Source organism: Vitis vinifera, chromosome 10, assembly GCF_030704535.1.
Source record: "Vitis vinifera cultivar Pinot Noir 40024 chromosome 10, ASM3070453v1".
Lineage (NCBI taxonomy): Eukaryota > Viridiplantae > Streptophyta > Magnoliopsida > Vitales > Vitaceae > Vitis > Vitis vinifera.
In genome coordinates this window covers 17,457,173-17,473,736 of record NC_081814.1, presented here as the reverse complement: position 1 = coordinate 17,473,736, position 16,564 = coordinate 17,457,173, and the positions used below count along the sequence as shown (strand labels likewise).

General features: G+C 32.3%; 1 protein-coding gene across 1 annotated transcript; it reads right to left on the bottom strand.

The window, feature by feature from the left end:
• Window positions 1-312: 312 nt before the first annotated feature.
• Window positions 313-13,195, bottom strand: LOC100244284 (cysteine-rich receptor-like protein kinase 44). Its single transcript, XM_019222475.2, has 7 exons — window positions 11,953-13,195; window positions 2,211-2,330; window positions 1,983-2,119; window positions 1,689-1,899; window positions 1,112-1,349; window positions 840-987; window positions 313-746 (listed from the first exon to the last, which is right to left on the bottom strand). The coding sequence occupies exons 1-7, from the start codon at window positions 12,755-12,757 to the stop codon at window positions 414-416; spliced, it is 1,992 nt and encodes a 663-aa protein (XP_019078020.1). The 5' UTR covers window positions 12,758-13,195; the 3' UTR covers window positions 313-413.
• Between the last annotated feature and the right edge of the window lie 3,369 nt (window positions 13,196-16,564).

Genomic DNA, 16,564 nt, shown 5'->3' with positions numbered 1-16,564 from the left:
CCTATTAAGTGAAATTTAATTTTAGTATTATAGCTGTATCAAACTTGAAGAATGATGCAAGGCATCAATTAACATGCTGCCCCCACAATTTTGAGTTATTACTTACATCTACATGCATGGACATGTTGGAATCAACAGTATTTATTAATATTAACGAAATAGTATGCCCATGATCAGTTATATTAGGACAAGTGATGTATTTCTCAAACCATTTAGAGAGAGAATTGGGCTGAAATCTCCAAGAATGGATGTAATTAATTAACATCTCCACCAAGATTTTTGATCTTTAGCCAAATAAAGTATAGCTCTATTAAGAGAATAGTGAAATATAACTAACAATTCATTACCTCGTATAGAAACATAAAAGAACATGCCTACAATTAGTCAGACATATGAGATGCATTCTACAAATGTTATCTAGGATGTATCTCACTACTCGAATCTCCATTTGTCAAGAAATGGGCTGAATTTCTATCCGAATGATCGACATCATTTACATGAGAATTATGTTCCATCTTCTGTGTGGTACTATGTGTAAAGAATCCTGGTTGTAAAGGAGCAGGAAGAGGGAAAGAGTAGCTATTGAATATGGAAACAATTGAAGCTATTGTTGGTCTGTTAGTTACACTTTGCTGAACACATATTAGTGCAATTTGGATGAATCTCATTATTTCACTTCTTGATTCATCTCCCAAAGTAGGATCTACTATATCCAAAGCATTTCCTTCCCTCCATTTTCTCCAAGCCTGCAAAAATCTCCAATTATTAATTAGGTTATCATAATTGTAATTTAGTATCCTTTGTAAAGGAAAAATGTACCCTTTAATGAGCAAACTTACATAGCTAACAAGATGCTCTAATTCCTCTCCTTTATGAAAACAAATCTTTTGGCCGCTCACAATTTCTAATATAAGCACACCAAAACTATAGATATCGGATTTAACTGAGAAATGCCCTTTATATGCATATTCTGGAGCCATATAGCCGCTGCATATCATAATTAACAAAAACTTTATTTCATCCAAATGCCATGGCAAAAGAACTAATCTTCAAGAGAGGTATAATAGCATGATATGCATTATTTTAAGCTCTAAAATGATTGACTACTTACTAGGTACCCGCAATTCTACTTGCTTTAGCATGACTTTGATCCGTTGTGAATAACTTTGCCATACCAAAATCTGAAATTTTAGGGTTCATATTTGCATCTAAGAGAATGTTGCTTGCTTTGAGATCACGATGGATTATCTGAAAATGAGAATCTTCATGAAGATAAAGAAGACCACGAGCAATGCCTTCTATGATTTTATAACGTTTATCCCAATCCAGCTGTGCTCTATTGATTGGATCTGCATGTTCATGCACAATTAACTTAAGAGTTCAAATAGGTAGCCAATAGTTGACCTACCTCTACTTGCAAGCAATACGTAATAATAAAAAATTGAAATTATGCTTTATTATTATTGAATAATTAACAAAAATATATTTGGTTATGAATGTAAACAATTCTTTTGTTGACTCTATGGATGAATATATCATTAAAAAGGTAGAAAAGAAAAAAAATAAAATTTTGTTCTCAAGTTCAAGGAAGATTACTTCAAGTTCTTGCAAATGCATTTTGTTCAAGTGATGAATCTCAAGTAAAACAGACAGAAATAGGTTCAATAAAAGCACAAATGGAGCTTTACCAAATATGAAGTGATCAAGGCTTGACTTGGGCAAAAACTCATAGATGAGAAGTCTTTCCTCTCCTGCTAGGCAAAAGCCTAGGAGCCTAACCAAATTTCTGTGTTGAAGCTTGGCTAATAATAGAACTTCATTCTTAAATTCAAGTTCACCTTGGTCAGATTTCCTGGACAGCCTTTTCACAGCTATTTCTTTTCCATCTGATAGCACCCCCTGATGGTAGACAAGACTAGATCAAGAGACAGAACATCATGAACTATGAGACCGTTGTTTGATAGCATACACTTTCATTTTACCTTGTAAACATCACCAAATCCACCTCTTCCGAGCCTATTAGCATCTGAGAAGTCACTTGTTGCAGCTATAATGGTGTCAAGGTTGAACTGTAAAGATTCCGAACTTGTGATTTCATCATCATCTCCACAAAATGGAACTACACAATGGGGATTTTGATTACAACATGTCCAAGCCCTACCAACATTTTGAATAAACTAGAAAATAACAAGTGACATCTATTAACTTACTTTCGACTTTTTCTTTATGAACCCTCTTCCGGAAAAGGCATATGAGAGTGATAATAAATGTTAAACCAACGGAGGGAACAACAGCAATGAGGATAATCCGAGAAGTGTTAGTGCCCTTTCCTGCAATCATAAGTGTTCTTTGAATTACAGCGGTTGACGAGTAATTTGGAATTGATTCGAATTTAGAACAGCCCAGTCGCCAGTCCTTTTTGCTGCTTACTTTCTGGTCTGAAGGAAGTGGCTTGAACCAAGGGACTTCTTTTGTAATCAAAACAAGAATCATTCTTTTTTACTTCCCTTGTTTGAATACATCTTTTATTTTTTGTTTTTAAAAATAAAAACTTTTATCTTATATCTTTAACAGTTACTGTCAAAAATTTTAAAATTTGAAATAGCAATTAAAAAAAAACTATTAAAATTTTAATTTAAACTTGTAAGAGTTTATTTATTTTATATAGAAGTTACTACTATTTTTTGTTTTTCAAAATAAAAATATATACATATTCAAATAAACACTAAATATTTTATTATTATATAATTATATGTAAAAATAGTAACAACAAAAAATAATAATAATAATAATCATTTTTAACTTTTACCATTAAAGTAGGTTTAGGTTTTAAACTTTTATAATAATAATAATAATTATACTATTCTTATTATTATTATTATTATTATTATTATTATAAAGGTTAAAAACCTTAGCCAACTTTAATGGGAAGATTTAAAAACATAAGATCAATATTTATAGTAAAAGCTAAAAATAATGATTAGTAAAAGTTCAAAATAATAACTAGTAAAAATTTAAGAACCTAAACCTACATTAATTGTCAAAGTTAAAAACCAAAACCAATTCAATCTTATACCACCTTTTCTCAAAATGAAACAAGCAAAGAACATAAGAACTGAGTTGACTCCAACAGCTTTTGCTAAGGCATGCTAGAAATGCATGGATAAAAGAAATCTCAGAAGGGAAAACAAAATTTGACATTCAACTCAAGAAACGGGGACAAAGATCCTTGTGGTCAAGTTTTTTGATGGAGATGAACAACTTTGATAAATTTAAATCAACATTCTTCAAATTGAGCACTTTATTTGTTGCATGATATGAGATATGAACTCAATGTTTCACATCAAGTGAACAGATAGAGAAGGCGTCTGGGGTATCCAAATTTATAAGATAAAAATAGACATGTAAAGTTTACATTAAGTAGATAGAAATATGAGGAAGAGTAGAAAACAATTAGTAAAACGGGGGCTTATGATTTGAGGTGTAAATATAAGAAATAAGGAAAATTAAATATGTTATCTATTTTTCTTTTTAATTTTCTTCATGGTATAATGAAATAATTTTCTCTCCTTTATTGAATAGTTATGACTCACTCAACATATTAAAACCCATGTGTTTCCTTGTGTAAATGATGTATTTTCATCTCTACATTATTATTGATGAATAATAAGGCTTCTCGATTACCTTCTGAAATGGCCCAAGATCCAAATTGGTTGTTTTACTGGTCAAATTTGCCGCCTTAAGTCATTAATGGAACTACGAATACGAGAACCATTCGTTTATCACAATACAAGACCTTGATCTTCGTTTCATGGAGAAAACTAGGAATAACTTCAAGAGATGACCTTTTTGTTTTTTTTAGAAGAATTATATTCTTACTCTTGTTTCCTAGAGAGAGAAGGAAACATATTTCTTCTCTTTGTGGTTTGCAGGAAGAGAAAAGCCAAAATATCTTTCTCTCTGGTTTTTAAGAGAGAGAATTCTCACTGAGAGAGTTTTCACTCAGAGAGAGAGATAATTTAAAAAAACTTTTTATTTATTTATTTTAAATAGTGACAGTTTCTAGGTAGTTTTAAAACCCCCAGAAACTGCTTCCCCATTTTCTCATTTATTTTGGTCGGGTCGGGTCAGCCCACTTGGGCACCCAAACCCAATTCCAACATCTCCCACTTGCACAAGATGGGCTGAACTAGCCCGATCACTAATCCAAGTCCATTCTATTATACTTTTGAAGGTCATTTATACAGGCAAATGAGTTGTGTGACTATGAGAGCACACCTGCAATTTGGGAGTTATAAACTTTTGCACCTATTAGGGATACATAGTAGGTCAACCCCAAAAAATTATGAGTGAACAATAATAATCATGTCTTGTTGTACCCCAAACTTATTTAGTTATATTTTAATGTACACACTTAATCCCTCAAAGTTGTATACCATCCAACATTATAAATGCATTCATAATTATATCAGCTACAAAAGCAATATAACTAGTCGACCATGAACACATTTTTATCAATGTAACTAAAAAAATTCTTCCTTATGAGCTCATGCCTTTTAGATCTAAATTAACTATTTGCCCAATAGTCCCATGGGGATAAATTATTTCATTTCCGTCGGAAACATACCAAAGTAACAACATTGATTGGGGCAGTTGCTCATGTGAGAGAGCCAACCTCTGCCTATTGACATACTTATATATGTAAGTACCAATTGTGTATTCAATTATATGAATAACAAATATTCATATCATTTTATCATGTGTAAAGTATTTTATATCCAATCAATAATGATCCATGACATATGATCCACTTAGATCATAACCTATGCAATCCTAATGACTTTACATGTACAAAAAACATGTTTCTTAGAATGGATTTTGTGAATGGATCAACAACCATTTCACATATAGGTAAATATTCAGGATCATTTTCTCTTTGTGCAATAATATCTCTTTTAAAATTATTCTTGGTATCTAGATGTTTAATTCTTCCATGATATTTCGGATCATTTACATAAATCGTCTCAAATTGACCATCACTTTAGATTATCATTAGCTCAAAAACATCCTTGACTATTCCCAAGCTTTGCAAAAATCTTTTCAACCATACAACTTCTTATATTACAGCTGAACGAATAGTAAATTTAGCTTTGATGGTTGACAAAGCTATACAAGTTTGTTTCTTGCTTTTCCATAATCTGACACCATTATTAAGAAAGAATTTATCTAGATGTTGATTTGTGCTCATCTAGACCTGCCCAAACGACATGTGAGTAACCCATAAGCACAATTCTTTGCTTTGATAACAAAAAGAATAGTCCACAATGTCTATTAGATGTCAAAGAACTCTCTTTATTGTTTTCCAATGCATCATTCTAGGATTTTCTTGGTAACGACTCACCATCCCAACAACATAGTAGATATACGTAGTCTTGTACACATCGCATCATACATTAGACACCCAACAACACTGAAATAGGGAACATTAGTTATTTTGCTCTTTTCTTTTGGACTCTTTGGACCTATTTCTTTACTTAGGTTTTCACCTCTTGCAAATGAAGTGTCAATGGGATTGCAATCTTGCATATTAAATCATTTAAGGATATTCTTAATATAGTGCTCTTGTAAAAAAAGTCACTAGTTTGTGAGAATGATCACTATGGATCTTTACTCCAAGAATGTAAAATGTTTCTCCCATATCTTTCATATCAAAAGTAGATGACAACCATCTTTAAATGGTTTATACAAACTCCAAATCATTTCTAGCTTTAAGCATATTATCCATGTATAAAGATAATAATAGATATTTATCTTTATTTTGCTTAATATAAACACAATGGTCTTCATCAATCATTGTGAAAACATACAAAGTTATTGCACAATGAAATCTTAAGTACCATTGCCTTGACGATTGTTTTAAGGCCATAAATCAATCAATTTAATGTTCACAGTTTGTGTTATTGGCCTTGGATAATGAAATCCACTAGTTGTTCCATATAGATTTCTTCATTCAGTACTTCATTAAGGAAAGTTGTTTTAACATCCATTTAGTGTAGCTTTAAATCTATATGAGCTACTATAGTTAGAATGTGGTGAATTGAGGCAAACCTAACTACTGGATAGATGGTTTCCTCATAGTCTATACCCTCTTGTTAGGTATACCCTTTAGCCACTAATCGAGCTTTATAATTTTCAATGGATCCATCTGTCTTTCATTTTATTTTAAGAACCCATTTGTTCCCAATAGCTTTTCAATCTAAAGGTAGATCAACCAAGTCCTAGACTTGATTCTTTCACATCCACTCCAATTCCTCTTCCATTTTTTTTCTCCATTCATCCTTAGCTAGACAAGTAAGAGTCTTTTAAACCAGCTTAGGCTCAACATCATCATATTGTGTGACTATGAACTTCCTCTTCAATCTCAAATCTTCGTTGAGGAATAATTTCTTAAGAACTTTTTCTTAACATCGACTCTTCTATTGTACTTGCTATAAGTACTAGTTCACTCCCACTCGATTCAAGCATCAATTGCTATTCAGGTATGAATCTTATGTCGGGATCCATCATTTCATAATATGTAAATCCATATCATTCTCACCTGAACGTGGGAAATTGTCCTCTAAGAAAGTGACATCTCGTGATTCTAATTCAGTGATTGTTCTTCATGCTCACCTATGAACACATATCCTTTGGAGTGTTCATTGTATCTTATAAAGATACATTTCCTTCCTTTATGACCTAATTTTTCATATTTATGAGAAGGATTGTGACCATAAGCCATTGACCTCCAAGGTCACAAATTGCTAGGATCAGGCTTTCGGTTATTCCATAACTCATATGGAGTAGATGAAACAAATTTTGAGGGTACTTGGTTAAGTACATGAAAAGTAGTCAACAATGTGTCTCCCCAATATGAAATAAGAGGATTGGATTGAGCCACCATTGATCTAACCATGTGTAACAACATTCTATTCCTCCTCTTAGCAACAACATTTTGTCATGGAGTCCTTGGAATAGTCTATTGCGTACCAATACCCTTGTCATCACATAAATATTTAAATTGTTCTGAAAGATATTCTTTACCCTAGTTTGTTCTTTATGTTTTAATATTTTTATCCAATTGATTCTCAACTAAATTAATGTAGCATCTAAAACAATCTAATACTTCTGACTTATGAGAAATCAGATAAACATGACTATAACGAGAGTAAAGTCATCTATAAATGTGATGAAATACAAGACGTCATGCCTTGCTCTAACACTCATAGAACCACAAATGTTAGAATGGATCAATTGCAATGGTATTTCAGCTCTAGTTCTTTTTCTGAATGGTTTTCTTGTTGTCTTACCAGCTAGGCAATATTCACAAGTTAGCATATCAATTTTAGTGAATTAACCTAGTCGATTTTCTCTAACTAGTCTATTCATTCTTTCTTGTCCAATATGCCCAAGTCTAGCATGCCATATGATCACATTATCACATGTATTTCTAGAAGTAGTCATCAACGAATAATAACTATCATTAGTATTAGACAATACACAATTATCAATGTCAAGAGCCATAAAACCATTCAGAACAAATCCAGAACCATAGTATGTTGTTCCCAAATACAACTCCATTACTGAATCATGAAAATTCAAATTGAAACCTAAACCAAGAAGGACTAACATAGAGACCAAATTTTGTCGAATATCCGGAGCATAAAGAACATCATGTAGGAATAGGGTACATCCTCTACGCAACTCCAATTCACACGTTCCAATACCCTTGACCTCAACTTTAAAGTTGTTTCCTACATAGATTCATCTTGTACCAAAACAAATTCATCGAAACTTTACATATGCTCCTTGGTCTCTAGCTATATGGTTAGTGGGAACTAAGTCTAGTTTGACTTAGTGCACTCACGAGTAAAGTGACCTTAGTTGCCACAATTATAGCATTTGAACTTGCTCTTATCCTTCTTAGCACACTTAAACTTCTTGCGTGTCTCAATTTTTTATTTCTTTAAAGCATCATCAGATCTCTTATTCTTCTTAAAGAATTTTCTATTAGGCTTAAAGCCGAAAGTTTTTGCAAGAATTGGATTCAGCTACATGAGCTTGTTCATTAGGCTTAGCAACCATAAGTCACTTGACTTCCAATTCAAAATGGCAAACTATATCATCAAAGGTCTTGACACTCTTATCATGTGTCATATTCACCATCATATGTTCATAGCTCTTTGGTAGAGATTTGATGACTACCTCAACTTGTTGCTCATCAGTGAAGACATGTTCGAATGTCTTAAGCTCTCTTATCATTCTTTTCATCTCCTTGAGATGTTGTTTCATTATATGGTTTGGTCATATCTTGTAATTTCTAAATTTCATTACAAGTTCTCTCAACTTTGTAGCTAAAAGTCCACCATACTTTTTCCTTTAGATCTTGCCACACTTCATGAGAAATTTGGTAAACCTCATACTTAATTAAGAGATCATCTTGCATACAATTTAGTAATGTAATGCAAGCTAAAGAACTCTTTTTCTTCCAGGCCATATAAGCCTCTTGATATCTTCTATGTTAAGAAGAGTTTCCTTGATTAGGTTCTTACATTACATGATTCAGTGTATCAAGAGTCTCTCACTTTTCAAGGAAATACTGAACTTTGTGATACCAAATCTTGTAATTATTGCTATTCAGTTTCTCACCTTGTTTAATTATACTATGATGTTCCTAGTTGTAGTCGATATATTCAAGTACTTAGAGATATTGCACAATCTTATTAATTGGTATTTTTATGGATATTGATACTTTTACCTGCTCTAATCATCTTCTAATGTGTAATAACTTTAAATTGCAATAGAAACGAAAGTTCACTATGTTCCTAATCAACTCCTATATACAATTTTAATTATTACAAATTAGAAATAATCTATGCAAGTATTTCTAATTTTAGGCAAGAAATTACTTAAATTTCTTTTTAACCCAAAACCTCCCACTCTATAAAAAAAATATATGTATTATACAGCTAGCATGTATCAATAACATATACAAAAGAATTGAAGACATGCATGTACATAAAAGACATACTCATTTATCAAACGATAAATATTCATGTCATATCTTGCATATAAGATATTTACATTACATGTATAAAGCATAAAAAAGTAACATGTAGAAAAAGAATTAATCTCCTCACTTGAAGCTAAAAGGAACAACAATATTAGGATTATTCACAATGTCTTCCATAACTCTAGATGTTGTTTTCAATAACCATAGTCTTTTATAAATATATATATATATATATATATATATATATATATATATATATAGAGCCTAGTTAGTAGAGTACCTATGGTCAAGGGATCAAGACTCTTCATGGGCAATCCCTTTTCCCTTTTTATATTTTTATTTTTATTTTTCACTGAGTAACAAATACTCATATTTAAGACCCTCTTTGTTTTTTTAGTCTAATTATATTTGAACAAATCAATATAATTTGACTTCAACTCAAAATTGTAATTTTTATCTCTCAGACCCTTTTTTTTTTATAGTCTAATTATATTTAAACAAATCAATATAATTTGACTTCAACTGAAAATTAAAATTTTTATCTTTGAACAAATCAATATAATTTGACTTCAACTCAAATCAGGGCATCAAAGCTCAAACTTGGGTCTCAAGTGAGCATGAGAAATGTTCTAACCAACAACACTAATTCAACTTTGATGTTAATAAGTAGATTAAAACATATTTTACTTTTTGTATTATTATTACTTTTTAAAAAAAAATCCCCAGAAAAAAAAATATATTCCACTTTATTTGTCTTGGAGAAGGGTTTCTCTATAACCATAATCAGAAATTGTGGCTCTTTTTCTTTTCCCATTTTTTTTATTGCCCATTTGAATTTCGTCCAAGACTCCTAGAATGGGTGCACTTTGCACCTATTTTTCTTGAAGTGGCTCTTATCTTTTTGCTTTTTCTTTTTCTTTTTTTAATCTGGAACAATATCCAAAATCATATTATCCCAATTTTTTTTGTTTATTTATTTATTATTTTTTTAAGAATAGAGTAAAAAAAAAAAATCAGGAATTGTGTTTTTCTAGAACCATAACCAAAAAACATTTCTTTCTCTACTTATTTCTTTTTCAAATAAAACGAAAATATTTTTCTTCTTTTGAAGCAGAGAAAAAAAACAAAAAACAACCTAATAGGGCTCTAATACCAATGATGAATAATAAGGCTTCCCGGTTACCTTCTGAAATGCCTTAAGATCCAAATTGGTTGTTTTACTAGCCAAATTTGTCGCCTCAAGTCATGAATGGAATTACGAATACGAGAACCATTCGTTTCTCATAGCACAAGAGCCTTGACCTTCATTTCATAGAGAAAACTAGGAATAACTTCAAGAGAGGACCTTTTTGTTTTTTTAGAAGAATTATATTCTTACTCTTTTATTTCCCGGAGAAAGAAGAAAACATATATCTTCTTTTTGTGGTTTTCAAGGAGAAAACAGCCAAAATATCTCTCTCTGGTTTTTCAAGGAGAGAATTTTCACTCAGAGAGAGAGATAATTAAAAAAAAAACTTTTTTAAAATTTATTTTTAATGGTGACAGTTTCTGGGTAGTTTTAAAACTCCCAGAAACTGCTCCCCCATTTTCTCATTTATTTGGGTCGGGTCGGGTGAACCCACTTGGGTACCCAAACCCAACTCCAACAATTATACTAACAAATGAAATTAAAGCTTTTTCCCCAACATAACAACAAATTGTAACATTCATGATCACAACCAAAAGGGCCTCTCAAAGAGCTTAGACCTATACAAAATCTTTAACTAAGAAAAAGGTTCCAACCACTCCATACAAGAATGACAACCAAGAAGATCTAGTGACTTACCCCCCGATATACCGGTATACAAACTTCTTCCACAATTCAAGGCAAAAAATCACCCTCATGGCTAAGACAATATATATATAGAAAATTGTCTAATAGATAACTAAGAGGGTATTTGTTTTTTTAAATTTTTTATTAAAAACACTTTGCTTTCAGATTTTAAGTTGTTTGTTTTTCTACTTTTTCATGATTTATTATAAATTTTCAACTGAATAGAAAAAACAAAAATATTTGGCTTTTTATAAATGGAAAAAATAATATGATGGTTTTTCTTTACTTTTTAATGCTTAAAAGAAATAAAAAAATTATAAAAATAAACAATCTAATACTCTACACTTTTAAGCACTATTTAGTTTTAAGTTCTATTTAGAATTAAGAAAAAAAAAAAACAAACAAACAAACATCACCTAAGACAAAAGATATCATTGTAAATAGCCAAGGCAAAAAATTGCCTTAAAAATTGACAAAGGAAGAAAATTGCTTTAGATTATTAAAAAAAAAAATTAGGAAAAATTCCTTCATTGAGAAAAAGTAAGGAGAAAATGAAAATTTTTTTTTTTTTTAAAAAAAAGGATAAATACTAGCCATGTACAAAAGAAGAAGAAACTGGTATTATTACATCTATCAAATATTACTGAAACTGCATTTTTAAAATATGGTTTCTAAAATTCGTATTCAGACTGAATTTTCAAAATAGGATTTCATACTAATTTACGAAATGATAGTAGTAATAATAATAAATAGGTCTAGTTTGTACAATGGTTTCAAAACATACCTAAAATAAAATTTTCGTTTGGCAGAAGGGCCAGATCCAAAATCCACATGACTCATTCGTTAGTTGTTTTGTTTTTCTAGACTATAATAAATTTACAAGTATTTTAATTGATATGATATCCTATTTTATTTCTAAAATTTAACATCATAAAAAAAATTAAAAAATAAATTAGGCTATCAAATATGAAATTTCAAAAGGCCAAAAAAATTCCAAATAGAAATCCCTGAATGGTCTTCTCAGGAGAATCATGCCACTTTTAATCTAAAAGCAATATCTTTAAAGCATGGAGTTTGAGATGCATACCATTTCCAGTTGTGGCATTGGTTGGCGGAGGAGGAAAACTTGGAGGAGGAAAATTAGTGGGAGATGGCGATGGAGCGTCAGGAAGAGGCTCATAGAAGAGGTAGATCTCAAACCGAAAGTTACAACTAGGGGCCATAGCTTTCCCTCCTCTCTTCCCATTCATATGCACAGGAATAATCTTAAAACTCTCATCCAGACAGTCAATGCATTGCTGCTCTGGTACATCAGGACTGCACTGGACAGCTGCATATATGGTTTGAAAGTCGACTTGTTCTCCTGATGCATACTTTTGAAGACTCCCACCTGAAGCGGCTTTGTTTCGTAGATGGCGCAACAACTTTGTGAGCGCCTGATTGGACCCGTTCACGTCCCAGAAATTGTCACTGTTGGGCTGTTGAAGATAGGGATCTAATTCCCAAGTGCCAAATATGGAACGGTTAGAGTAACGTAATGTGCAAATATCGTAATAGATAATTGCCTCCTTACTGTTGGGACATAGCCGTCTGAGTTCAAGGCTAGAGGTGTTCATACAACTACGGCACTTATCCGGCCCGATGTCACCTCTACAGAATCCAATTCCGTTGACTTCGCCAGCAGAAGAGTGGTAAAACCCGTAGTCAACCGTGGTATTGGAGAAGGAGGTGAGTAGGGAATTGAGGTTTGCCTGGTAGCTACTGCCGTTTGTGTAGTTGCCTCTCTCTGGAATGCAGAATGGGGTTAAGAGATGCTGGGCAACAGTGGAAGGAACAAGGTTTGTGAGAATGTATGAAATGTAGAAAAGCTGTCCCAGAGAAGCCATTGCCATTGTTGGACTTCGATAAACTCGAAGAAGAGAGGTTAAGACTCTATACGATCCTTAAATAATACAAATGGGCTGGTGGAGAAATGGAGCAATGGGGCCCGGGGAAAATGTTGCCATTGCGTCTACTTTTCAAAGCAGGCAAAGGCAGCCGTCTTTAAGAAGCTGTGAAAAAGATGATGCTATTGACGAAGTCCTAGTAGAATAAATTTTGGGCTGGAAAAATTCAGCGCTGAACTATTCTCAATGCAGAGAACATTTGGTGTACGCATTTAATTTATCGCTATAGTCCTATCGTCAACCATAAATTATGCAAATGGCAGCGAAGGTTCGTAGCCTAATGAGAAAGGGTAACCAAGGACAAAATGAAAATCCTAAATGCAGGTCAAGTTAATTAAATGTACAACATTAACATTTGGATCAAAAAGAAAGTTACCCGTAATTTTCTTCTTCTTCTTCTTCTTATCATTATTATTATTATTATTATTATTCTGTTTTATATAGATATTTTCATGATTTAAATGATAATTTTCACTTATGAGCAAAGTGATTGGAATCTTCAATGTAAAAGGCAATTAAATTTCACTTATGGAGAAAGTACCTAGAATCTTTCATGTAAAAAGAGACTAAGGCATGCCTTTTTTAGTAACTGTTTTTTAAAACAATTCTGAAAAATAGTTTTTGAAAACTAGTCTTCAATATTTTGTACAACAAAAGTCTATTTGAGAACGTAAAATATTTTTAACTTATTTTTTAATATTTTTAAAAGTAATTTTTATATCCACAACTTTAGTTTTAATTATTATATATGTTTGTATAATTATTTTTTAAAACAACTCTAAAAAAAACAAGTGAAAATAATTAAAAGATGTTCTTTGAAAATATACTGTTTTCTGTTTTTTGAGAACTAGAAACATATAACAGTTTGTTATTGTCAAACATGTTTTTCAATTTTTTTGTTCTAGCAAACATAAAACTATTCTTGAAAATTGTTGCCAAACAGGCCCTTCACTAATTGGCAAAGAACTTAGAATCTTCGATATTAAAGGAGACTATGAACAAAAGTGAAGTCTTAATTTTAAAAATAAAAATAAAAATAACTAAACCTTCTCTCAAAAAAAAAAAAAAAAAAAAAGTTGAAAAGAAGGAATATTATGAAGTAACACAAAATAACAAAACCTCAAATTTTGGTTTTGTAAGCAAATATTATCGTAAATAAGTACAAAATGTGAATATGTAAATTCTTTCTCTCATCCATCACTTGTTATTTGGCAACTTTCATGCATCATCCCAATGATAAGTTATACTAAAATGAATAATTGTTTTAAAGAATTTTGAACAAAGTCTTTGTAGAAGTCCTAATTAAATAGTCATATTTCTTATTTGAATTGTAATAGAATTATTTTATTACTATTTATTGATAGTTTTATTAGTTTGACAATTTTATTTAATCATGCATTGTTATGCTACAACTTATTTTTTTATATCTTAACCATTTTAGTCAAGTTTAAGCTACTCAAGCATGGAATGTTCAAATGAGGTAAGCATGTGTTTGAACGTACAAGATAAGGCAATATCATTAATTGAAAATTTAAAAGATTCAAATTATCAAAGAAAAATGTCAAAAATGGAAAGGGAGGTAGAGTGACCCTTGAACTCCCTCCATGTGATGTTCAAACATCCTCTCGTTGTTTCAACCTTCTTAAGGTGATGTTTGAAGACCCTGACCTAGTTTATATGACCATCTTTGAGCAATTCGGTTAGAACATCTTGACATGGTTTGTATGAAAATCATGGTTTTAAAAAAATTAAATTATTTTTTGTAATACGTCTCTATTCAAGTTTACTCAAATTTGAAGTATGATAAAATTTAGAAAATACTTTGAAAATTTTGAAAAATCACTTATAATACTTATTGTTTTAAAAACCAAATCGGACGGACTGGTTCGATCAATCGAACCGACTGGTCCGATCGGTCAAACCGATGAACTTTCCATTTCGGTTTTTTACGAACTAGTTAGACCTTAATTGCTACAAATATTTGTTTATTATTAAGAGACCCATTCCATACTGAATATTTTTAAAACTAAAACTAATTATAAGCCCATATTTGGTCTAAGCCACTAGGCCCAATCCAATGACAACAAATGCTTATAAAACTTATATTTGGGTCATGCCTCAAGGTCCAATTTGCTGGCAAGTTTGGTTTATAAGGGATGTTGCAAGGTATTTATAGAGCACATAAAATTCATGTGCTTCTGATGTAGGATTGAGACTAGGACTGATTAGAAGTAAAACATTGCTTCTTGGAGGGTTGGACACATGGATCTCTTAAATATTAAAGTTTGAAGTCTTTAAACCATTGAGCATTGCACCATATTTATTAAATGATGTTGTTAAAAAATGTATATAATAAGAATATAAGATTAATGTTTTTATTTCAAATTTTTATTATACAAAATCTTTAAAGAAATGAAAATATTTAAATTCTTGTTTATTTTTATAATAATAATATGATAATAATTATAAAAATAATAATATAAATTAATTAATATAATAATTTTAAAACAATAAAATTGTAGACCCCCATTCTGGGCTTGCTTTTATGTAGCCATTTTTGACAGGTGTGGCCATCTAGGGTGGCCACGTGTCAATCTCTGGTTGGATGTTGGGGCACCAGAGTGGTGTTTTTTATGGCCAACCAGAGGTCAACAAGTGTCCAAAGAATCTGCAAAAAACTGCAGACGGTTAGAGGAGCGGGGGCCAGTTGCTTGGTCTCTTTCCTGGCCGTTGGAGATATTTTCAAGGGGAGATACCTAGGCTGTGGGAGGATATGCAGGAGAGGTACGTTTCTGTTAGGAGGGGGATCCCATTGACGACTGTGAGAGATTCTGGAGAGCTTTTTGGGGAGCTTGGGCAGGGAGCTTCCTGGAAGGGGGTTTTTTCATCTTTCTGAGACTGAGTTTTTGAGGAAGAGAGGAGGCAGCTGCATTGAGGAGAGGAGCATCTGTCTCAGGCGAGGAAGAAAAGAGCGGTGAGAGAGAGATATTTGGAGAGAGGCTTTTCATGCTGGTCTAAGAGATATTTTGGAGGGTGCGTTTGGAGGCCACAGGAGGAGGATGGAGTTTTCTGGAGAAAGGTGAAAGGATTCTAGGAAGCTAGAAAGGAGTTTTCTGAGGGCGGGAGGAGAGCTCAGAGAAAAAGCCAGGGGGAGCTTGCTGGTGAGAATAGGAGGAGAAATATTTTGGCTGAGAGAGCAAGCTGCAGAGGGAGGTTTTTCATGGTTTTTTTTTTTAACAGAGATTTTGAGGCGTTTGAAGCTGAACAGAACCTTACCAGAGAAGGGCACTCTCAGGTATGAATGCAGCAGGTATATTGTTTGATTTCGGATCCTTGCTATCCCTTTGCATTTCTTGTTGATATCTGGATATTCATTGATTTACTTGGGGTGGATATTGGAGGCCACCGATTTGTTTGTTGAGAGATAATCCTGCCTTTATGTTTGTCATTATTGATTTTAACTTGCTTTGCCTCCATTTGTGATGATGAGATGCTCAAGATTCATGCCTGTGTCTACATTTGATGTGGCTTACTCACCTGCTCGGAAGATCCATGGATGATTCATGAAGTGGATTTTCTGAGATTTTCTTTATTTACTTGTTTTCTCTTATGCTCTGTTTCCCCATCTTCCTCTGTTTTCTGGTACTCATCCTTGACATGCACCTGGTTTCTCATCCCGGCCTGAAGAAGCTATGTGAGGGCTTTCAGTGAGTTTTTCTTAGTTCATTCAGACTCAAGATGATCTGGTTGTTG